Here is a 25,396-nt window from a genome sequence, read left to right as displayed (position 1 = left end):
CCTCTCCCAATGGACTGACTCCTCTACTCATCAGGAAGGCCACTGCCTTGATCTAGTATTCACCAGACTATGCTCCATCTCTGAACTCACTAACACTCCTTTCCCCCTCTCTGATCACAACCTTATCACCTGCATGCTCTCCTCCGTTAATTCAAACCCTGTGTTGCTGAAGTCCTCCAATCTTCCTCAAACCCGCAGAAATATTAACACAATTAATCTTCAAGAACTTTCCACTTCACTCCAACAACTGCTTTCACCTATTTCTGCATTCACCTCTCCTGAGATGGCTGTATCACACCTTAATGAGACTCTAGAACTAGCCCTTGATGAAGTGGCTCCAGCTACCCATCACACTCCACGTAGGCCTAGATGTCAACCATGGCACTCCAAAATAACAAGACAACTACAAAAACTCACACGAAAACTTGAACGTCAGTGGCGTAAATCTCGTATTTCAAGTGACTTCCTCACATATAAGACTGTCTACCATTCTTATAAAAATGCCCTGGACACTGCCAAACAAACATATTTCCAAACTCTTATCTCTGCTCAAGCCTCCAACCCCAAACGACTCTTTAATACATTTAAATCACTTCTGAATCCTCCCTCACCTGCCCCACCAGCCACTATCAAGGCACAGGATCTTGCTTCCTACTTCAAGGAGAAGATTGATAAGATCCGAAATGAAATGGTATGCTTTTCGGCAGCCAGTGACCTGCTCCGTTCTTTACCTGAACCCTCTGGCACTCTTTCTTCATTTGATCCCACAAATGAAGATGAAGTATCATCACTCTGCTCGTCCTGCTTCTCCACTACCTCTCCTCTTGATTCTTTACCCTCACAAATAAGTAAAGCTCTGTCTCTGGTGCTCATCCCTACCTTAACTAACATATGTAATCTCGCTCTCTCTACTGGTATTTTTCCTTCACTCTTCAAGCATGCAGTGATTACTCCCATTTTAAAGAAACAAAATTCTGACCCTAATGCTCTCTCAAACTACCGCCCTATCTCTCAGCTCCCTTGTCTCTCTAAGCTACTTGAGAGACTTGCCTACACTCGACTCACACACTTTCTTAACTCATACACTTTATTGGACCCACTTCAGTCAGGCTTCTGTTCCCAACACTCCACAGAGACAGCACTGACTAAAGTGGTTAATGATTTGGTCACTACAAAGTCTAAAGGCCATTACTCACTACTTATTCTTCTAGATCTATCTGCTGCATTTGACACTGTAGACCACTCTCTTCTCATACAGACATTACAATCCCTAGGTCTTAAAGACACAGCCCTTTCTTGGTTCCTATCCTACCTATCTAAGCGCTCCTTCAGTGTTCGCTTCTCTGAATCTACCTCCTCTTCGCTACCTCTTTCAGTTGGAGAACCGTAAGGCTCAGTCTTGGGTCCTCTGCTTTTCTCTATCTATACCTCATCTCTTGGTAAACTAATCAGCTCTTTTGGTTTTCAGTATCATCTGTACGCAGATGATACTCAAATCTACCTATCCTCACCTGACTTGTCCCGATCTGTACTGGACCGTGTCACTGAATGCCTTTCTGCCATTTCATCCTGGATGACATCTCGTCACCTCAAACTGAATATTTCAAAGACAGAGTTAATTATATTTCCACCGGCCAATAGTAGGTACCAACTTGATATCTCTATCACTGTTGAAAACTCGACTATCTACTCTACCCCACAAGCTTGCTGCCTAGGTGTCATCCTTGACTCTGATCTGTCCTTTGTTCCCCACATTCAATCTGTCTCAAGATCATGTTACATGCATCTAAAAAACATATCCAAAATACGACCATACCTTACACAAGACACTGCTAAAACTCTAATCCACGCTCTCATTATCTCCCACATTGATTATTGCAATAGTCTCCTAACTGGTCTTCCCAAAACGAGACTCTCACCACTACAATCCATTCTGAATGCAGCGGCGAGGCTTATCTTCCTCGCTAGACGTTCATCGTCTGCAGATCCACTCTGTCAGTCCCTCCATTGGTTACCTGTACTCTACCGCATTAGATATAAAATACTTTTACTCACACACAAGGCCATTAACCAAACTACACCAACGTACATCACTTCGCTTATCTCAAAATATCTCCCAACCCGACCACTTCGCTCTTCACAAGACCTGCGTCTCTCATCCACACTCATTACTCGCTCCCACTCACGATTGCAGGACTTTCATCGGGCTGCACCCACTCTGTGGAATGCCCTACCACGCACAATAAGACTCTCCTCTAGTCTCCAAACCTTCAAGCGTTCCCTGAAAACTCACCTCTTCAGGCAAGCATACCAAATTCCAGAACCGCCCACATAACTTTCATAAACCTTCCTATCAAATTGCATCTACTCTGTACAGTCCACACATATCCTCACGTCTTCTCATTCTATGCAATAGATAGCACCTTTCCTTATGTACACATGCCTATTTCCCTATAGATTGTAAGCTTGCGAGCAGGGCCTTCCTACCTCTATGACTGTTTGTTATCACCCATTTTGTTATTGTTATTTCAAATTGTAAAGCGCAACGGAACTTGCTGCGCTATATGAGAAACTGTTAATAAATAAATAAATAAATAAATAAAAGCCGGCATCTTTTTGTGCATTTAAAAAAAAGTGTCTTATTCACACCGCTTTGCCAATAAGACACAAAAGCAGACTCTGCTGATTAAAATGATATGCGGCATGCCTATATTCTGTGTGCAATTGCAGCTGAATCTGCATACAAAATGTTACATCACAGTGTTTTCCAGGGGAAAAAAGATGCAGACGTTAGCAGAGTTGCATGGTAACAGCCGACTCACCCACACCAGGCATCTCACTATGCATGGCGAATTGAGACTAGCTGTATGAGGACACATCTGTAATAAGAATATACTGTGTACATATTTCTTACCTTTGACATTCTGTAGGAACACACAGTTCTGGAGGAGGACTATCTTCAGCCTCTTTCCATCCAGTCACATATTTATTTACAGCCACTTGTCTGTGGAAGGACCTTGATACAGTCACAGATTTCTGCTGTGCATTGGAATGTGGAACAATGTACTCCGATGAAGTATCCAACGTCCCATTGCTTTTGGGACACTGGGATGAAGGGCTACCTGAATGGCGTGACCCGCTGCAGAGACAAAAACATATATAGGGTTAAGACCTTTTGACATAATAATTGAAGAGTAATAACATTTGTGCACACATCTCTCTTACTCTCTAGGATAAATCTGACCTTCTAACAATGTGAATCCCTGATAAAGGCAGACTGGCCTTATACTATTTAGGGTTGGGTACAGAATGTTGACGATCATCATGTCGGCATGGTCATAATGCTGAGGTTGACAATGTAGACAAGTATCATGCAGACACTGATGAAAATTCGACATGTTAGAATGTTGTCATTTCATCCTGGTGCCCAGCGGTGACTTACCTGCTCCTGTCAGCTGCAGCAGCTGCAGCGCAGCTTCCAGATTCCGGTAGTCATGTGACCATCTCTTCAGGGTAAGAGCTTCAATCCTCTGGTGTGCTGGTAAGTTTTTCTATGCTATCCCTAACCCCTATCCCAAACCCTCCTCCTAGGGCCTAAGCCTAACCCCTCCCCACCCCTTTACGCTAACCTACCCCCACAACCTAACCCTCCCATCCATGCTGACATGTTGTCTGGCAACATTTTAATAAAGTCAACATCATAACTGTTGACATTGTTATTGACAGCATCTGACTACATCCACAGATTTACACTTACACTTCTTTGCAGCTCAACTAGTGTATGTAATGGAGGCTGTACCCTGATCTAGAAAAAGAACTAGCACAATACTGACAATATTTTACTCCAGCCAGGCTTCAGCTTATGCATGCTCACAAGGACAGATAAGCCCAAATACTTTTTCTCTCTTATATATCGACGTCGGAATCCCGACAGATGACAATGCATCCAGCTGGAATCCCGGCGCACCAGGGCTATTCCCACTCATGGGTGACAACCATAGAACGGGAATAGATCATGTGGCGAGCGCAGCGAGAAACCAAGCCGCAGTGTGGCGAGCGTTTGCTCTTGGGGCTATACTGCTCCTAATTTTAAAATATTATGGTCACACACATCACGTACAAACTCCACACAAGTGGTGTCACAACTGAGGGCTGGAGACCGTGACTGGGAGCCTCAGTTGTAGGGGCTGACGGGTACTTGAACTTAGGAGGAGCTATGTGACTCCTGGACATGCGTAATGACAGCAGCAATGAATGCCCGAGGGCGTGACCACGACAACTGGAAATGCCTTAAGTGCTTTTATTAAATAAAAAGTCAAATAATGTGCAAAAGAATAATAGAAAGTCACAAGTGATAATTAGGTGCACAATTGGTAAAGACCAGTAACCTGGAATTTGGAGGAAAGTTCTATAAACAATAAATGAAGCTGGGGTTCGCTGGAAGATGAGTAATGAAGCTGGGGTTCGTAGGTAATTCAGGAAAGAAGCTGGAGTGTGCTGGTAATTGAGGAATGAAGGATGGTTACTGAAAAGCAAAAGTTCAAACACAGGAATCAAAAGTAGACTGTAGAGGGTTAATCACTGGAGAGTCGGGTTACACTGCAGAGTGTAATCACCAGGGAAGTCAGGCTGAACTGCAGAATGGAATTGCAGGAGAAAGTCTGTAGTGAAGCTTGTATGCTGGAATCACAGATGACAATGAAAGCACTGACGATTTCCTAGTGCAGGCTCAGTCCCTTTATACCCTTAGGTGTAAAGGGATTGGATGACTTAATTATGCAGACTTCAGCAGGGCTATGGATTGGAGGTCAGGATCATGTGACTGGAACTAAGATGGCTGCGCCCATACCGGCCTGTGGAGGGAAAGCTGTTTGTATTCACCACATGGAGATTCCTCTGTAATGGCGGCGGTGAACATAGAGAACGCCGACTTGCGTCTCAACCTTCCAGCATGGATGGCCGCGGCCGCAGTAGGTGAAGAGTGCCACATACCCTGTAGTGCCTATAGAACAGGAGACGATGCCCGAGGCCCCGCCGACAGGTGACGCCATGCCAGTCACCCGGGCATGGAAGGACAACATCCACGGATCAGCAAAGGTGAGACATGACATATGAATGCTAGCAACATAGCTGGGAACGTGCATCCAGAAGGGAAAATGGTGTCTCAGTACCCGGATCGTGACAGTACCCCCCCTTTTAGGAGTGGCCCCAGGACACTTCTTAAGTTTACCTGGCCATCTGGAATGGAACTTCTGGATGAAGACTTGTGCCAACTTGGAAGTGGAGAATCCATGACAGAATCCATCGAGGGATGAGCCCACGGACGATGAGGAACAGACAAGGAAACCAGTTGCCTAGTGGGTGACTGGCGGGATACTTTGTGCTGGGCACATTTTGGGCAGGAGGCCACAAATTCAGCAATGTCCTTTTTTATGGTCGGCCACCAACTTGACCTGGAAACGAATTCTAAGGTCTTGCGTATGCCCGCGTGTCCGGCAAAGCGAGAGGAATATGCCCGATGCAAGAGCTTCCTCCTGAAAGCCGGCTTCACAAAATTTTTCCCTGGCGGGGGCATAGAGTCCATCCTCACTGCGGAGAACGCCACTGGATCAACAATACAATGCTTGTCAGTAGACTCAGACTCATTTTCTTGCTCCCAGGAGCGGGAAAGGGCATCAGCCTTGTGATTCGGTGACCCTGGACAAAACTGTAGTTTGAAATCTTGGCACGGGAGAGACGGGACATCAGAAGACTTGTAGGAGTATATGCGAACTGGAAGCTCTTTTTGGAGACAGGTCTCTGAGCAGGAAGGACCCCATGCCAGGATACGGGTCGACTTCCAATCAACTTGAGGATTATGCAGACGTAGCCATGGGAGGCCTAGGACCACAGGATGGGTGGCCCTGGGGATAACCTGGAAAGAAATCAACTCTGTATGCTGGTCCCCTACCTTCAGACGGATAGGTAGGGTCTTGGAGGTAATCACTGCATCAGGAATCCTACTGCCGTCCACGGCAGTTAGAGATATAGGAGATGAACAGTCTCTCAGTGGGTAGAGACCACTGCTTAACGAACCTTCCTGTAATAAAGTTTCCTGCTGCTCCAGAATCCAATAAGGCAGTGAGATTCTTAGTACGCTGAGCCAACTGCAGAGAAACGGAGAGATTGCAGTTACTTGGAAATGGAGAGAAATTCGTCACTCCTAGCTGGTCTTCTCCTTGGTGGGCTAGGACTTGGGGTTGTCCCGGACGCTTGGGACAGGACTTGATAACGTGAGAAGATTTGGCACAATACAAACAGAGACGCTCAGCAAGACGTCTACTATGCTCTGCCTGAGATAAACGAAAGCGACCTATCTGCATAGGTTCCTCCCTAGACGGAGATGGCTGACGAGGAATGGAAACAGTAGGAATCTTGGGAAATGTGGATCTTCCTCGTTCAACAGCCCTTTCACGGAACCGTAAATCGACCTTAGTGCAGAGGGAAATGAGCTCGTTTAACGTTAAAGGTAAGTCTCTAGCAGCGAGCTCATCTTTGATACGCTCGGATAGCCCTCCCCAGAAGGCTGCATAAAGAGCGTCATCATTCCAGGAGACTTCAGATGCCAAGGTCTGGAATTGCACCAAATACTGACCGACAGTTCGCGTCCCCTGACGCAGCCGAAGGATCTCTGAAGAAGCTGATGTCACTCGACCTGGCTCATCGAAAATTAGTCTGAACGTTGCCACGAAGTTAGCATAGGATGACAACAGGGCATCAGACCTTTCCCATATAGGTGAGGCCCAGTCTAGAGCAGCACCACTGAGTAGAGAAATTAGGTATGCCACCTTAATGCGGTCAGTAGGGAAACTGCTGGGTTGCAATTCAAATTGGATCTCGCACTGGTTTAGGAAACCCCTGCAGGCTTTAGGGGATCCATCATATTTAGCAGGAGTCGGCAAGTGAAGGTAGGGAGCAGGAACGGGTATGGTGGGTGGGGACACCACCGGAGGCGCTGGAGTCGGCACACTGGACGCCCCTGACCCACGGAGGGCCGCTTGAATTTCATCCAACCGGGAGGAGAGGTCCTGGAGACAGCGAACAACATGGCCTTGAGCAGCCTCCTGACGTTCAAGGCGGGTTGCCAGTTCTTGTATCAGCCTAAGCGCTTGGGCCTGGTCTCCGGCTGGATCCATTTGGTCAGTGCTTACTGTCACAACTGAGGGCTGGAGACCGTGACTGGGAGCCTCAGTTGTAGGGGCTGACGGGTACTTGAACTTAGGAGGAGCTATGTGACTCCTGGACATGCGTAATGACAGCAGCAATGAATGCCCGAGGGCGTGACCACGACAACTGGAAATGTCTTAAGTGCTTTTATTAAATAAAAAGTCAAATAATGTGCAAAAGAATAATAGAAAGTCACAAGTGATAATTAGGTGCACAATTGGTAAAGACCAGTAACCTGGAATATGGAGGAAAGTTCTGTAAACAATAAATGAAGCTGGGGTTCGCTGTAAGATGAGTAATGAAGCTGGGGTTCGTAGGTAATTGAGGAAAGAAGCTGGAGTGCGCTAGTAATTGAGGAATGAAGGATGGTTACTGAAAAGCAAAAGTTCAAACACAGGAATCAAAAGTAGACTGTAGAGGGTTAATCACTGGAGAGTCGGGTTACACTGCAGAGTGTAATCACCAGGGAAGTCAGGCTGAACTGCAGAATGGAATTGCAGGAGAAAGTCTGTAGTGAAGCTTGTATGCTGGAATCACAGATGACAATGAAAGCACTGACGATTTCCTAGTGCAGGCTCAGTCCCTTTATACCCTTAGGTGTAAAGGGATTGGATGACTTAATTATGCAGACTTCAGCAGGGCTATGGATTGGAGGTCAGGATCATGTGACTGGAACTAAGATGGCTGCGCCCATACCGGCCTGTGGAGGGAAACCTGTTTGTATTCACCACATGGAGATTCCTCTGTAATGGCGGCGGTGAACATAGAGAACGCCGACTTGCGTCTCAACCTTCCAGCATGGATGGCCGCGGCCGCAGTAGGTGAAGAGTGCCACATACCCTGTAGTGCCTTGAGAACAGGAGACGATGCCCGAGGCCCCGCCGACAGGTGACGCCATGCCAGTCACCCGGGCATGGAAGGACAACATCCACGGATCAGCAAAGGTGAGACATGACATATGAATGCTAGCAACATAGCTGGGAACCGGGCCTAGGACGTGCATCCAGAAGGGAAAATGGTGTCTCAGTACCCGGATCGTGACAAGTGGCCTCCATGCGCGTGCGTGTTCTGCCGTGCGTGCGCATACTTGCACGTTGCGTATATTGGCTCACGAGGTCCTGCGTATTAGCACGTGGTATGAGTAATTACGGTAGCATATGCATTCGCATGGAAAAGCCACAAAGACATATCTCATATTTAATCCACATAGCACATCATTTATACATAGCCTACATGCACCACACCAGCGAGTTACATTTTCTTCAAAGGTACAACAACAGAGGGATTCGACTTTACAGGATATGAGGGGACAAAATTAGGTTAGGAGGTGGTGTTTGGTATCCAGCTGTACAGTAATTCAAGGGCAATATTCCGGTAGCGGTTTGCATAAGATAGCACGCTCCTGCGCATAGATATGCGCAGGAGCAGAATATTAATATTACACTGTATTTACTGTACTCTTGATATTCATCGGGAACCCAGTGGAGAACATCGCAAGTGCACCTGGACCAGGCATCGCCCACCCTCCTGTACTGTAAATGACCAGCCCTTTGACCTATGGGTGAAGAGATTACAGTTTCTATTGTTCCATGATTTGAACTAATGTATAAAAGCCAAGCCTCCTGGCCGGTCAGACACATTCTCCGAAGGTCATCTATCCAGATTGACTGAGGACCGGGGCCGGGTGGCTCTGGCGAACAAACGTATACATCCATTGATTGTAGCCTATTCTCTTATGTGATTGTATTACTGTTGTAACCCCCTTTTGAGTAAGTACTTGTTGCTGGGTTAGACCTCAACATTGCATATACAATTGGTGTCGCATTCCTTTCCTGTTAGGGGTTTTAAAGTGTATTCCGCCGCACGTGTAGCTACTTTGTGCTTACAGCGTGCCGGCAAGCTTACGCAACGTGTACATATTTGATAGGGGTTTTACACACACACGCTTAGCGGTTGCAGCGGCCTGAACAGTTGTACATTTAAAGAATTGCTTTTCTTCCTGAAAGTTAATCAGACTTAACAATTGGGGGCTCTGTCCGGTTCATCACCCACTCACAGACTTGCAGGCCATAACAGACTTTGATCTATCAACAAAGGGTGGAGACGCATGTTAAGTAACTTGCATGGTGTTGAAACCAGTTTATGTTGTTAGATCACGTCTGTTTCTGTAGTCTTAGAGGTGCTGCTGTAACCCAGGGGACAAACAGGAAAAAAGCCGTTTAAATCTGTGTAATTTTTGGTGCGAAAAGCATACACAAAGCGTACCGATACTTTGCATGCTTTCTCATATATTGTTGCCATAGGTTAACAGTCATGATAGATCTGTGTGAAATCGGATACATTTGTTTGCTCTATATATATATATATATATATATATATATATATTTTATAGCTTGTTAAGGGTGTAATTGTAAAACACGAAACGCAGTTCCGGCCTAAAAAGTTTAGGTTTACACTCAAAAGGAGATTGCCCGTGTGGGTGACTTCCGGTGAGCATAAGGAACAATTGTGTGTTGTGTTAGTGAGCAATAGTAGTTTTATTGCTCACATTTATCGAGATTGTGTGGTTTATTGAATTGCGAACACACGTTTGTACACGTGGTACAGAACGTGAGGACAGCGTACAGAAGCGTGCATGTGGTGCAGGGTCGCACACGTGGCGTAGAGGCAAGCACGGTCGCGTGTTTACGCAAGGTTGTGTAGAGTTGCGGGCGCAAGGTATAACCATACGACAGCTGTTCAATTTAAGGCGGGACAGTATACATTTAATACTGTAGCACATAACTATCCGAATTCAAAAGCAGATTACCATAATATTTTGTTTAAACTGTACTACCTCTGTGGTAAAGTACCAATCAAAGGGAGTGATATTTTTCTGTATAGAAAAACACTGTATTTGTGTGAGCTGAAAGTAGGAGTGAATGGTTGTTGAACCCAGAAATCAGGATCTCGTGGAGACACTGAGTAAGCAGAGGCTTGGTGGCATAAGGTCGGCTAACTTACGTTAATACATAAATAGAGAAATACGCAAGTCGTGAGGAGATTTGCATAGGAGCGTGATATAGAATTGTGAATTGTGAGTATAGAATTGTGAATCGAAGTTAAGGTTTTGTGTTACGCTCCGGCTGAGGAGTGCAGCTTGTGGACTCGACTCCAGTGATCGTAGGGCGGATAACAAGTATACGCTGTGCGATAGGACCGCGCGTTCATGTGTGCGATACGTGGCGCAACGTGATCTTTTGCGTGCTCTTTGCGTAAACTGCATCATCATAAGCGTCGTGTAAAGCATACGCAAACGGGATTTGTGTACAGTAAAAGGGAAGTTTTCGCTGTTTCTCTCTCAGGAAAATCTTCAACGGTAGATATTCACTGGAAGAGGTGATTGGTCCTACAAACTTCCAGTGAATAGAAACCAGTTAGGGTCCTCACTGGGTACGCGGTAATCACTATTGGAGTGAGTCGTGGTACATCAGCGGAGAAGGAGCGGGTGGAAAGTGCTCAGAGGACTTTCACCGTCATCTCGATTGTGCATACGAAGGCAAAAAGTCCGCGAGGATATCCAATTGCACAAGCGAGGGGCGTTCGGCAGCCAGGGTTCAGGCTAGAGAGCTACGGCCCAGGGGGTCAGCTCGGTTTATAATGTGTGGGAAATACGGTCCACACGCGGAGGCTTTTTGTGATGAATGGGTACGTATGACTGCTGAAGATAGGGCATCATTCCCTAGGGTGGGTAGCTTTGAATCAGAGGTACTGCAGAACATAAGGATTAGAATATGTCTGATCAAATCTAGAAAACAGAGGATCAGACATACCGACCGTTTAAATCTGTGGCAACAAGAGGGGAAGGTGCAAAGGGAACTGGCTTGCACAGCAGGTTCCAAACGGGAAAGCGATTGCAAGCACACCACCACCACCATATGTCGATGGGGAGAAATTGGCAACAACCAATGGTGCATCGGTAAACGATAGCAAAATGATTAATCAATGTGTTAACCCTAACCCTTGCCAGTTGTATCCCGTTTTGAATTTTCCCCAAGGTTGTGAGGAAGATGATGAGCCTAGCGCGATATCGGCACTCTCTTTAGCAGCTACCATACAGGAAACTCTGGTGGGCACGGCCCAACCGGTGAAAACAGTGGCGATGCCCCCCACCGGAGGGGTGAGTGAGGTCGTGTCCACCGGTAAGTACGGCACCATACATTATGCAGAGACAATAGCTTCCCGTATTATAGAGTCAAATAAAAAGGATGTGGTTGAGTTAAATCCAGTCAGGGTGATTGCAGTCCCCAATGGGAGAACTGATAATCAGGGAGTAACTCCCATCAGGAACAGTGCTAAGAGCGAGTTTACCCTCAAACATTGACATCCCACAATTCATAACCGATTGTAAACTAGATGTAGAAGTGCCTCTCACTGAATCAATCAGGAGAATGTAAAGCAAATTAACCTACAATAAGGAGTGTATTTCCCTACTGTTGTTAAGTGGAACAAAATCTTCTCCATAAGACAGAAGGACAGTGAAATGGCATCCGAGTATTTCCATAGAGCACTGCAGGAAATGGCTAGATACACTGGGATAGAGGATATTAAGGAGAATGCCAACCACAGGGAGGTAGCTGTCTCTGTGCTAATGGATGGATTAAAGGAGGCACTGAGGACGATGGTGCAAACCTCTCTGCCAAATTGGAGAGGTATCTCGGTAGCTGCGCTAAGAGAGTCCGCCATCGAGCATGATCGCAACATGAGTAAACACAGGTAGTCACAAGGGGATAAGCTGATGATGGTAAGTATACAGGCTCTTACAGGGAAGTCCAATCAGCCTAAACCCCAGACCCCTGATGGTAAGTCACGGTCAACAACATGTTATCTTTGCAGGAGGTAAGGGCAATTCGCAAGGGATTGTAGAAGTAGCGGGACACATAACGTATATAGACCCCCTAGACCTGAATACGAACCATGCTACAAAACACATAGTTGGGACCAGGGACCACAAAGAAGGGATTATGAGCCGCATAGAGGGGAAACAAGGAGGTACCCACCCAGGAGGGACTGGCAGGCCCCCGAAAGCTCACAGTTATCCCCCTCACATATTGCAGCTGCCAATGCCCTGCGGGAGGGTCCCACTACACAACAGAGGTTAGGCCACACCTGTAGTCTGCAGCCAGTGAAATTGATTGCTGGCCTTGGTAGTGAACCTGAGGTCATGGTTGATGTAGCTGGTGTACCACTACCTTTTCTTGTAGACACAGGGGCGGCCAGATCAGTACTAAATTCCACCACAGGTGTAAAAACCACGGGTAAAATGATTTTGGTAATGGGAGTAACGGGAAAGGTGCAGCAATACCCTTTGAGTAGACCTGCAGATTACGACAGGGCCATTGCAAACCAAACATTCTTTCCTGTTGGCTGCATCGGCTCGGACTAAACTACTGGGCAGAGGGGTGGTCTTCAGTATGCCGAATGTCGGGGATCCTGTCGCCCAGTATACCGGCGCCGGGATCCCGACACCCGGCGCGAGTAGTGCGCCACAGTGCCTGCAAGGGGCTCCTTTGCGCTCGCCAAACTGTCGGTATGCCAGCGGTCGGGCTCCTGGCACCGGTATGCTGGTCGCCGGGAGCCCGGCCAACGGCATACCATACTATACCCGGGCAGAGACTTGTTGTGTAAAATGCGGTGTGTCATATACTGTACCCCTAAGGGTGTGTTCTTAGATATGCCTGAGAACCATGCACAGAAGGTACAAGATATATTAGACACCCCTCAAAGGCTAATGTTACACTCCACAGTTACAGACACATGTCCATCGCAGGTAGAGGAAATGATCTTGCAAATACTGGGTTCCCTTTGGACCAAAGATGGACAGGACACTTGATTGATGGCGAATGTAGCCCCAGTAGCAGTACAAGTAAAAGATGGCAGGATAGCTCCAAAAATCCCCCAGTACACTCTGAAACCAGAGGTGGAATTAGGAGTATACCCCATCATAGAACGCCTGCTACAGCAGGGCATCCTAGTCAGAACGTCCAGCACAGCCAATAGTCCCATCTTCCCTGTGAAAAAGAGTGGGGGGAGGGGTTACAGGCTAGTGCAGGATCTAAGGGGGATAAACAAGATAGTTGAGAGCCAATTCCCCGTAGTGCCCAATCCAGCTGTCATCCTCATGCAGATTCCCTCAACCTCCAAATTCTTCACCGTCATTGATCTATGTTCTGCATTCTTTTCTGTCCCTCTCCACCCTGACAGCCAATACCTTTTTGCTTTCACCTAAGGGGAGTACAATACACCTGGACTCGACCTCCCCAAGGTTTCATTGATAGCCCAAGTATTTTCTCCCAGGCCTTACATGACTGTTTGCAATCTATTCAACCTGAGAGTGGGTCGGTGCTAATACAATATGTTGATGACTTGTTGTTGTGCTCTGACTCATTCAATTCGTTCTTGGCAGACACTAAACAGCTTCTGTTTCATCTCTCCCAGACAGGACACAAGGTTTCAAAGGATAAGTTGCAGTTGTGCCGGACTAGAATTAAATACTTGGGACACTGTTTGACGCAAGGACTTAGGCACCTGACCACTGATAGAATACAGGCCATCCGCGACATGACTCTGCCGCAAACTCAGCAACAGATCCGCACTTTCCTTGGAATGCGTGGGTACTGTCGGAGCTGGATTCCAGGGTACTCTATACTGGCACTACCTTTGCAAGAAATGGTCTCCTCGAATAAACCAGAACGAGTCTCTCACACAGATGAGTCCGAACTGGCGTTTGAGAGACTAAAACAGTGTTTGTCACAAGTACCAGCATTGGGTATGCCAGATTACGAGAAGCCCTTTGAATTATACGGTACTGAAAGCGCTGGGTGCGCAGCAGGAGTCTTAACACAGAAACATGGTGATGCCAGCAGACCGGTAGCCTACTACAGTGCAATTGGACACTGTAGCACGGTCTCTCCCTACTTGCTTGCGAAGTGTTGCAACCATAGCTTTGCTGGTAAGTAAAAGCGAGGATGTAGTGTTAGGACACGACTTGAACATTCATACACCACATGCAGTATCAGCCTTGCTAAACTCCACCCAAACCAGACATGTCTCATCTGCTCAGTTTACAAAGTGGGAACTATCACTGATGGCCCCTGTAAACATCACCATAAAGAGGTGCAGCTCACTAAATCCTGCAACTTACTTGCCAAGTGTGCCTTGTCATGCACAAAGGGTGGAGGATGAGAACGATGGTGAAGGAGGATTTAGTGCAGACTCTGATATGCATGATTGTATGGAGTACCTGAACCAAACTTTCACTGCGAGACCTGACATCAGTGACAACCCACTGGAAGGAGTAGACTTTACCTTCTACACTGACGGTAGTTGCCACAGACAGACGGAATTGGGAGACCTGTGCACCGGATACGCAGTTGTAGATGACGAAGGTATCATAGAAGCTGAACCCCTTGGTCCACCTCACTCAGCACAAGTCACTGAGCTGGTAGCACTGACCAGAGCATGTGAGTTGGCCAAGGGTAAGTCAGCTAATATATACATGGATTCTAGGTACGCCTTTGGAGTGGTGCATGATTTTGGGGCCCTGTGGCGCCTCAGAAATTTCATGACGGCGGCTGGCAAACCTGTAGCGTATGCATCATACATCAAGAGGCTGCTGATAACAATACAGGAACCGGACAGGGTGGCTGTTATCAAGTGTAAAGCACACATTTACAACCAAGACCCAATTTTACTTGGTAACAGCCGGGCAGACGAAGCTGCAAAATCAGCAGCAAGCACCACCATACAAACTAACATCACACCACTGATGACATTTAACACGGTTAACATGCAAGTTTATTGAAATGCAAAATTTGTGTTCCCTACAGGAGAAGCCAGTCTAGAAGGCGAAGGGATATGGTCAGGAGTCCTCAGGACTTTGGACAGATGGACACGATAAGCCAGTGGCCCCCAGAGTATATCTCTCGAGCCTAGCTGAGGCGGCACACGGTCTGACTCAGCTGGGTAAGGAAGGTATGTGCAAATTGGTAAGAGCCTACTGGAATGCACCAGGGTCCTCTTCTCATGCAGGTAAGAAAGCAATGACATGTCTTACTTGCTTGATGAAGAATATTGGTGAGACAATACCGATGAAGCCATCCCATATCCCTCCTACAGATGGTCCTTTCCAGGTAATACAAATCAACTTCATACAGTTACCACCCTGTAGGAATATAAAATGTGTTAGTATGTACCGGTGTCTTTTCAAACTGGGTAGAAGCATTCCCCGCTGCCACAAATACTGCCGTATTCACTGCAAAGAAAATCGTGCAGGAATTTGTGTGCAGATATGGTATCCCTAGAATGATTGAAAGTGATAGGGGTACCCATTTTACAGGTGAAGTCTTTCAGGTCATGTGCAAACTGATGGGTATTAATAGCAAGCTGCATACTCCATACCAGCCACAGGCAAGTGCGAAGGTGAAGAGAATGAACAGCACTATTAAGAACAAGCTGAGCAAAGTGATGGCTGAAACTGGGTTGTTGTGGCCAGAAGCATTGCCACTAGTGTTGTACAGCATCAGAACCACTCCCAGGTCACCGCTTCGACAACCCCATGTAATGATAGACCCCCAGGATGATTTGAAGTGCAATAACAAAATAACTGTGCAATATTTGGTTAGGATAAGCCAGGAACTGAGAAACCAGCAAAGGAATCTAAAGCTGGTGATTCCTGACCTACCGAACAGTAATTGTCATGACATTGAACCTTGGGATTATGTGATGATTCAAAAAGTTTTACGCTCAGGTTGCCTCATAGACAGGTGGGAAGGACCGTATGAAGTTTTGTTGACCAGCACGACAGCACTAAAGGTCGCAGAGAGAGAGACTTGGGTCCACTCGTCCCACTGCAAGAAGGTCGCTGACCCGGAGAAAACTCGTGACAAAGAGAAAGGTGAAGAGAACCTCGAATCACTGGAGAGTCTGTTCCGGGAAAGCTGAGAGGCAGGAATGTTGAACGGCACCTGAGCAAGGAGAACAACAAAATCAAGGACGGTTGTCATACCATTTTTCTTTTTTTACCCCCCACTGCATTATTTTCTTTTTTCTCTCTTCCTATTTTTGTTCCGTAACGAAATGGATCCACACCAAGAGACTGTGTTTCGGCTTTTTCTTGTGACTCTGTTTTTGATCAGGACAATCTGTTTTTGTGAGGGCCCCCGAGACGTTGAGCAAGGATCTAGAATGGGTTCTGATGGAGAGTACGGATTCGTAGAACCCCAGGAGCGGCATATCACTCTAGTAAAGGCTGGTATCAGTAAGAGATCTGGTAGTCACGGAGCTCGGAAGGCAATGTGAAGGGTTATTGTCTGATGAATATAGTATATGTAGAAATTGCGAAAATGTAGTCGAAGATGGGTGCATCCAGAGATGTCAGTCAAACAGTAATATCGACATTGGCAGATTGATTGATTACCACTCATTAGTGATTACCACTCATTAGTGGGAACGGTCTTTAACCAAACAGAATGCTGGGTGTGCTCACAGGTACCTCAAGGACAGAGTGAGTCAGGATTAGTGCCATATCCTTTAACGATAGATGAGGTATTCGAATTACGGGGTGGGAGACCGGTGGACAAGAAATTCTATCTAGGCCCCCTAGCTTCAAGCTCCACCAGTACCACGTAGATAGGTCACTATTGTGTTTTAATGTGTTCAATTTCAGAAAACCAGGAAATTGGGAAGTGACGTGGAATAACCAGACAATGACCTTTTCACACAGAGCTGATAAGATACCTATCGACTCCGAACTTGTACGTAAGAAAGCCACAAGTGGGAAGTACGTTCGGTATAGGTATACACGTGGGATCAAAACCATGTGGGCTGGAAAAGTATCGCAGGGGTATTGTGCCCACATCATCTAGCCCGATACTTGTACTGAGCAAATGAGAGAACTAGGGACCGGTTTCTTTATCAGGAAAATATGTGATATGGTTTTGTTGCATTTTGTCCCTTATGTTCTCCCAGACGATGCCTACTTCATATGTGGAAGGAAGGCGTACAAGTGGCTTACTCCGAGCTCTGAAGGGTTGTGTTATATTGGGAGAGTACTACCAGAGGTCATGACCATAGCACACGACAAAATGAAAGACATTCACCGCAATGCACAGACTCCTTATACTCATACCCATTATGAACAAATCATCAAGAGACACCTCATAGATAGGACAGAGCACGCAGCCTCTGATTTGATCCATGAATCCACTGGGATTCAGTTCCTTCTCGCATTAGATATCACCCATACTGCCAGAGGAACTATAAATTATAGGTATATCCATGCACTAGTGAACTTGATAGATAATATCACTGAGATGTATGATGAAACCTTCAGGCATATGGGCAGGGAGTTACAAGCCTACAATTAGGAGATGGTCTAGCACAGGATGGTCCTGAATTATGTCACGGCTGTGACAGGTGGGTACTGTGTTACTCTGGCAACTCAATATGGTGTGAAGTGCTGTACGTATATTACGAATAGCACTGATGACCCCACGGAGATTATCGATCAAAAGATGGACGAGATCTTACCGTTAAAGTGGGAGTTCAGAAGGTAACACAACCTTACCTTGACGGCTGTGGGTAATGAACTGACCGGCTGGGACTCATGGTTGAACCCACTCAAATGGTTCTCCGGGTTAGGAGAGTGGGCGCAAAATGTAATTGCAAGTGTGGGAAAGTTTCTCTTTTGTATCCTGGGTGTCATCATAATTATTGGTCTGATATTCAGATGTGTTCGAATTTTGATGCAACGCAAACACAGCACAAATTTGATGAGTCTAAGGAGCGAGGGCGTTGTTACAGCAGCAGATTTAATTTATGACCTATCTGTAGAAACAGTGTTAAGATAAGGATTGCAAATGAATTTCATGGCCTGTTTCTTTCACCATTTTTCTCTGTTTCCACCTCTATCCAGAAACATCCAACCGGAAAAGACGTCAACCATACCCAAATTTATGTGAATGTATTTTTTTATGTTTCTTGCCTTCATGTCTGCAATCCTCAGTTAATGGCAAATAAAGTCGATAAATGATATCTACATATAGTAGCACACACATACATTTCCCCTCCATGTATCATCAGGTAAATGTGCTCCCCATTTGTTGGTATAAGAAGCCGGAAAGGTGAGGGTTAATGGCTTTTGCCTAGAAAGAGCTCGGTAGTGTTTGTTTGCCCATTTACAGACCCTTAATACGAGAAGAGGAGTTAATGTATATTTCGCAATACCTCGAAGCTTACTTAAAACATATACGGCACGATGATACATGCCCCTCAGACATTAATTTATACATACATGCTTATTCCTATCCCACTAGGCTATACATTTCCCACCTAAAAATCTTCCCCAGATATTTGAACTTTGTATATAATGTACATGTAAATATGTTCAGTTTTATTAGTGATGTGTGGCAGTTATTGTTGACTGCCAAAGGGTGGACTGTTGAAGTCGAACATATTATGGTCACACACATCACGTACAAACTACACACAAGTGGCCTCCGTGCGCCTGCGTGTTTTGCCGTGCGTGCGCATACTCACACGTTGCGTATATTGGCTCACAAGATCCTGCGTATTAGCGCGTGGTATGAGTAATTACGGTAGCATGTGCATTCGCATGGAAAAGCCACAAAGACATATCTCATATTTAATCCACAAATCACATAATTTATACATAGCCTACATGCACCACACCAGTAAGTTACATTTTCTTCAAAGTACAACAGAGGGATTCGACTTTACAGGATATGAGGGGACAGAATTAAGTTAGGAGGTGGTGTTTGGTATCCAGCTGTACAGTAATTCAAGGGCAATATTCCGGTAGCGGTTTGCAGAAGATAGCACGCTCCTGCGCATATATATGCGCAGGAGCAGAATATTAATATTACACTGTATTTACTGTACTCTTGATATTCGGCGGGAACCCAGTGGAGAACATCTGCAAGTGCACCTGAACCAGGTATCGCCCACCTATTCAAACCGACCTATGACCCCTCCTGTACTGTAAATGATCAGCCCTTTGACCTATGGGTGAAGAGATTACAGTTTCTATTGTTCCATGATTTGGACTAATGCATAAAAGCCAAGCCTCCTGGCCGGTCAGACACATTCTCTGAAGGTCATCTATCCAGACTGACTGAGGACCGGGGCCGGGTGGCGCTGGCGAACAAACGTATGTATCCATTGATTGTAGCCTATTCTCTTATGTGATTGTATAACTGTTGTAACCCCCTTTTGAGTAAACACTTGTTGCTGGGTTAGACCTCAACATTACATATACAATTGGTGTCACATTCCTTTCCTGTTAGGGGTTATAAAGTGTATTCCGCCGCACGTGTAGATACTTTGTGCTTACAGCGTGCCGGCGTGCTTACGTAACGTGTACGTATTTGATAGGGGTTTTACACACACACGCATAGCGGTCGCAGCGGCCTGAACAGTTGTACATTTAAAGTATTGCTTTTCTTCCTGAAAGTTAATCAGACTTAACAATACTATTGGTACATGCAGTGTTTATACAGTACACACAATGGGCAAATTTGTTAGCAGTTGGGCAAAACCATGGGGCTAATTCAGACCTGATTGCTAGGCTGCGTTTTCATACAGCGGGCGATCAGGTCTAAACTGCGCATGCGTATGCACCGCAATGCACAGGCGCGTCGCATGGGTACAAAGCAGATCGCCGCTCAGCAATGGGCTTGTGCGAAGTATCCGTTCGCACGGGCGTTCGCAAGGAAATTGACAGGAAGAAGGAGTTTGTGAGTGTCAACTGACCGTTTTCCGGAAGTGTTTAGAAAAACGCAGACATGTCCAACCGTTTGCAGGGCGGGTATCTGACGTCAGTTCCAGTCCCGGACAGGCTGAAGTGTTCGCAGTGGCTGAGTAAGTCCTGGGCTACTCAGAGACTGCACAAAATCTGTTTGTACAGCTCTGCTACACATGCATTTGCACATTTGCGAAGCAAAAATACACTCCCCTATGGGCGGCGACTATGTGAACGCAGGACTGCAAAAAAACCCTAGCGGGCGAACAGGTCTGAATTAGGCCCAATGTGCACTGCAGGTGGGGCAGATATAACATTTGCAGAGAGTTAGATTTGGGAGGGTTATTTTGTTTCTGTGCAGGGTAAATGCTGGCTGCTTTATTTTTACACTGCAATTTAGATTTCCGTTTGAACATACCCCTCCCAAATCCAACTCTCTCTGCACATGTTATATCTGCCTCCCCTGCAGTGCACATGGGCCCTCATTCCGAGTCGTTCGCTCGGTATTTTTCATCGCATCGCAGTGAAATTCCGCATAGTGCGCATGCGCAATATTCGCACTGCGACTGCGCCAAGTATCTTTGCTATGAAGATAGTATTTTTACTCACGGCTTTTTCCTCGCTCCGGCGATCGTAATGTGATTGACAGGAAATGGGTGTTACTGGGCGGAAACACTGCGTTTTATGGGCGTGTGGCTGAAAACGCTACCGTTTCCGGAAAAAACGTAGGAGTGGCCGGAGAAACGGGGGAGTGGTTGGGCGAACGCTGGGTGTGTTTGTGACGTCAAACCAGGAACGACAAGCACTGAACTGATCGCACAGGCAGAGTAAGTGTGGAGCTACTCTAAAACTGCTAAGTAGTTTGTGATCGCAATATTGCGAATACATCGGTCGCAATTTTAAGATGCTAAGATACACTCCCAGTAGGCGGCGGCTTAGCGTGTGTAACTCTGCTAAATTTGCCTTGCGACCGATCAACTCGGAATGAGGGCCATGGTTTTGCCCAACTGCTAACAAAATTCCTGCTGCGATCAACTTGGAATTACCCCCATGGTTTTGCCCAACTGCTAACAAATTTGCTGCTGCGATCAGGTCTGAATTACCCCCAACGTTTTCTTCCTTTTGTCTCATTTCTCCATATATATCATGAACAAAATGGTGGTCACAATACTGAAGATAACTAAACCAAAGTTCAGTTTATGAGATTTATTTCATCATCCTTTATTTTTTCACATTTGCACTTTATTGATCACAGAATCAAAGAAATATCACGATTGTTATGAACTTTTAGGCACTCTTTACACTGTATTTATTCTTCTATTTATGTGGTTCACAATTACACATTTTGCACTGGTTTAAGGCTGCCACTCTTATATACAATGAGGAGTGTATCTTAAAGTTTTTTTTTCATTTCAGTAGAGGTGTATTAGGTGTAGCTATGCACCTTATTTTTTTATATCTCCCACTGCATACAGTGTCGTACTGTGGCATGAAGGGCGCATCGGGGAAACACAGTGGTAGGAGCCCATGTGTAGGGGTGTGACCAGTCTCCGGAGGGGATGTGGCCAACCACCACATTGATTTACCTATCCATTAGAGAGTGCATGGGCTTGGAACCTTGATAAAAAATAAGAATTTACTCACCGGTAATTCTATTTCTCGTAGTCCGTAGTGGATGCTGGGTACTTCCGTAAGGACCATGGGGAATAGACGGGCTCCGCAGGAGACTGGGCACTCTTTAAAGAAAGATTAGGCACTACATCTGGTGTGCACTGGCTCCTCCCTCCTTGCCCCTCCTCCAGACCTCAGTTAGGGAACTGTGCCCGGAAGAGCTGACATTACTAGGAAAGGATTTGGAATCCAGGGTAAGACTCACACCAGCCACACCAATCACACCGTACAACTCGTGATAACTATACCCAGTTGAAATGGGAAGGTAGTTTAAAAATATGCGCAAATTAGTTCACAGGTGCAGCTAAAAATTATATCTCAAAGTGTACATCCCTTTACACCTAGAATATGCGAATTGAGGAATAGAAAGAGATATAGCCTTAAAGCGCTCCTATAGAAACCCACGTTTACAAACACACACCAAGTGGGTAAAAAATATAATCACATACACCGATATTTCAAAAGATGAATGCAAGTCCAGCGTTTGGTTAGACGTAGATGGTTCTAGTTCTCATAGAAATGTAAGAAAAAAGAAAGTGCAATAGTGCAATTAACCTTTAAAAGGTGCTTGAATTTATTTTAATATTGCACTTACACCCAGCAGACGAAATCAGTAGCCTTTAGGATAAGTCCTCATTGGCAATACAGCAGCAGCGGACTGGATGATGATAATCCTTTTAATGTCCAGCGCCGATATCACATGCGATTAAGCCTCATAAAAGATAAGATCAAATCGATGAATAAATACAGCGGGAGAGTATACGCTTAACGCGTTTCGAACTTGAATAGTTCTTCTTCAGAAGCGCCTGAAGAAGAACTATTCAAGTTCGAAACGCGTTAAGCGTATACTCTCCCGCTGTATTTGTAACCCCGTTGGAGCTTTACCATCTACACTGGACGCTGAGGAACTGTTTGGGATACTGGTTTCCGGAGCCATTTCCCGTGGGTGGACCATCTGACCTTTTCCAGACCTCGCCTCCTGTGGCTGTGCTCCTTACTGGGGACTTGTGTATATGCCTTTTTTCATCGATTTGATCTTATCTTTTATGAGGCTTAATCGCATGTGATATCGGCGCTGGACATTAAAAGGATTATCATCATCCAGTCCGCTGCTGCTGTATTGCCAATGAGGACTTATCCTAAAGGCTACTGATTTCGTCTGCTGGGTGTAAGTGCAATATTAAAATAAATTCAAGCACCTTTTAAAGGTTAATTGCACTATTGCACTTTCTTTTTTCTTACATTTCTATGAGAACTAGAACCATCTACGTCTAACCAAACGCTGGACTTGCATTCATCTTTTGAAATATCGGTGTATGTGATTATATTTTTTACCCACTTGGTGTGTGTTTGTAAACGTGGGTTTCTATAGGAGCGCTTTAAGGCTATATCTCTTTCTATTCCTCAACTATACCCAGTTAACAGTATGAACAATAGCTGCGCCTCATTCAACAGATGGCTCATACAATAACCCTTTAGTTAAGCAATAACTATATACAAGTATTGCAGAAGTCCGCACTTGGGACGGGCTACCAGCATCCACTACGGACTACGAGAAATAGAATTACCGGTGAGTAAATTCTTATTTTCTCTGACGTCCTAGTGGATGCTGGGTACTCCGTAAGGACCATGGGGATTATACCAAAGCTCCCAAACGGGCGGGAGAGTGCGGATGACTCTGCAGCACCGAATGAGCAAACTCCAGGTCCTCCTCAGCCAGGGTATCAAACTTGTAGAATTTTGCAAACGTGTTTGACCCCGACCAGGTAGCAACTCGGTAAAGTTGTAAAGCCGAGACCCCTCGGGCAGCCGCCCAAGAAGAGCCCACCTTCCTCGTGGAATGGGCTTTTACTGATTTAGGATGCGGCAGTCCAGCCGCAGAATGTGCAAGTTGAATCGTGCTACAGATCCAGCGAGCAATAGTCTGCTTAGAAGCAGGAGCACCCAGCTTGTTGGGTGCATGCAGGATAAACAGCGAGTCAGTTTTTCTGACTCTAGCCGTCCTGGAAACATAGATTTTCAGGGCCCGGACTACGTCCAGCAACTTGGAATCCTCCAAGTCCCGAGTAGCCGCAGGCACCACAATAGGTTGGTTCAAATGAAACGCTAATACCACCTTAGGAAGAAATTGGGGACGAGTCCTCAATTCTGCCCTGTCCATATGGAAGATCAGATAAGGGCTTTTACATGACAAAGCCGCCAATTCTGACACACGCCTAGCCGAAGCCAAGGCCAAAAGCATGACCACTTTCCACGTGAGATACTTCAACTCCACGGTCTGAAGTGGCTCAAAACAATGTGATTTTAGGAAATCCAACATTATGTTGAGATCCCAAGGTGCCACTGGAGGCACAAAAGGGGGCTGAATATGCAGCACTCCCTTAACAACGTCTGAACTTCAGGCAGCGTCTTTCCAAGCCTTTAACAGCGTAGGAATCACTTCATCTGGAACGCCCTTTTTCGTTAGGATCCGGTGTTCAACCGCCAAGCCTTCAAACGCAGCCGCGGTAAGTCTTGGAACAGACAGGGCCCCTGCAGTAACAGGTCCTGCCTGAGAGTCAGAGGCCATGGGTCCTCCGAGATCATTTCTTGTAGTTCTGGGTACCAAGTTCTTCTTGGCCAATCCGGAACTACGAGTATAGTTCTTACTCCTCTCTTACTTACTATCCTCAGTACCTTGGGTATGACAGGAAGAGAAGGGAACACATAAACCGACTGGTACACCCACGGTGTCACTAGTGCGTCCACAGCTATCGCCTGAGGGTCTCTTGACCTGGCGCAATACTTTTTTAGCTTTTTGTTGAGCCGGGACGCCATCATGTCCACCCGTGGCCGTTCCCAACGGTTTACAATCTGCGTGAAGACTTCTGGATGAAGTCCCCACTCTCCCGGGTGGAGGTCGTGCCTGCTGAGGAAGTCTGCTTCCTAGTTTTCCACACCCGGAATGAACACTGCTGACAGTGTTAGCACGTGATTCTCCGCCCATCGGAGAATCCTTGTGGCTTCTGCCAACGCCATCCTGCTTCTTGTGCCGCTTTGTCGGTTTACATGGGCGACAGCAGTGATGTTGTCTGACTGAATCAGCACCGGCTGGTTTTGAAGCAGGGGTTCTGCTTGACTTAGGGCATTGTAAATGGCCCTTAGGTCCAGAATATTTATGTGTAGGGAAGTCTCCTGACTCGACCATTGTCCTTGGAAGTTTCTTCCCTGAGTGACTGCTCCCCAACCTCGGAGGCTTGCATCCGTGGTCACCAGGACCCAGTCCTGAATGCCGAATCTGCGGCCCTCGAGAAGATGAGCACTCTGCAGCCACCACAGCAGAGACACCCTGGCCCTCGGGGACAGGGTGATCAGCAGATGCATCTGAAGATGCGATCCTCACTTGTCTAACAGGTCCCACTGAAAATTCCTTGCATGGAACCTGCCGAAGGGAATTGCTTCGTAAGAAGCTACCATCTTTTCCAGGACTCACGTGCAATGATGCACCGACACCTGTTTTGGTTTCAGGAGGTCTCTGACCAGAGATGACAACTCCTTGGCCTTCTCCTCCGGGAGAAACACCTTCTTCTGTTCTGTGTCCAGTAACATGCCCAATATCAGCAGACGCGTCGTAGGAACCAGCTGCGACTTTGGGATATTCAGAATCCAGCCGTGCTGTTGTAGCACTTCCTGAGATAGTGCTACTCCGACCAACAACTGCTCCTTGGACCTCGCCTTTAT

At 46.2% G+C, this 25,396-nt stretch overlaps 1 protein-coding gene across 6 annotated transcripts in view; it reads right to left on the bottom strand.

Annotated features, from left to right (window-relative positions):
• The window catches only part of SIPA1L2 (signal induced proliferation associated 1 like 2), a 795,004-nt gene that overhangs the window by 132,793 nt on the left and 636,815 nt on the right, over positions 1-25,396 (bottom strand). For all 6 annotated transcript variants that reach the window (XM_063917773.1, XM_063917774.1, XM_063917772.1 and 3 more), the window contains one exon: positions 2,915-3,139. In XM_063917773.1, coding sequence (XP_063773843.1) covers positions 2,915-3,139 — 225 coding nt within the window. The remainder of the gene's footprint in view (positions 1-2,914; positions 3,140-25,396) is intronic.

The sequence above is a fragment of the Pseudophryne corroboree genome, chromosome 4, assembly GCF_028390025.1.
Source record: "Pseudophryne corroboree isolate aPseCor3 chromosome 4, aPseCor3.hap2, whole genome shotgun sequence".
Classification (NCBI taxonomy): Eukaryota; Metazoa; Chordata; class Amphibia; order Anura; family Myobatrachidae; genus Pseudophryne; species Pseudophryne corroboree.
Note: the sequence above shows the minus strand (reverse complement) of the source record. Positions and strands in the feature narration are given on the sequence as shown.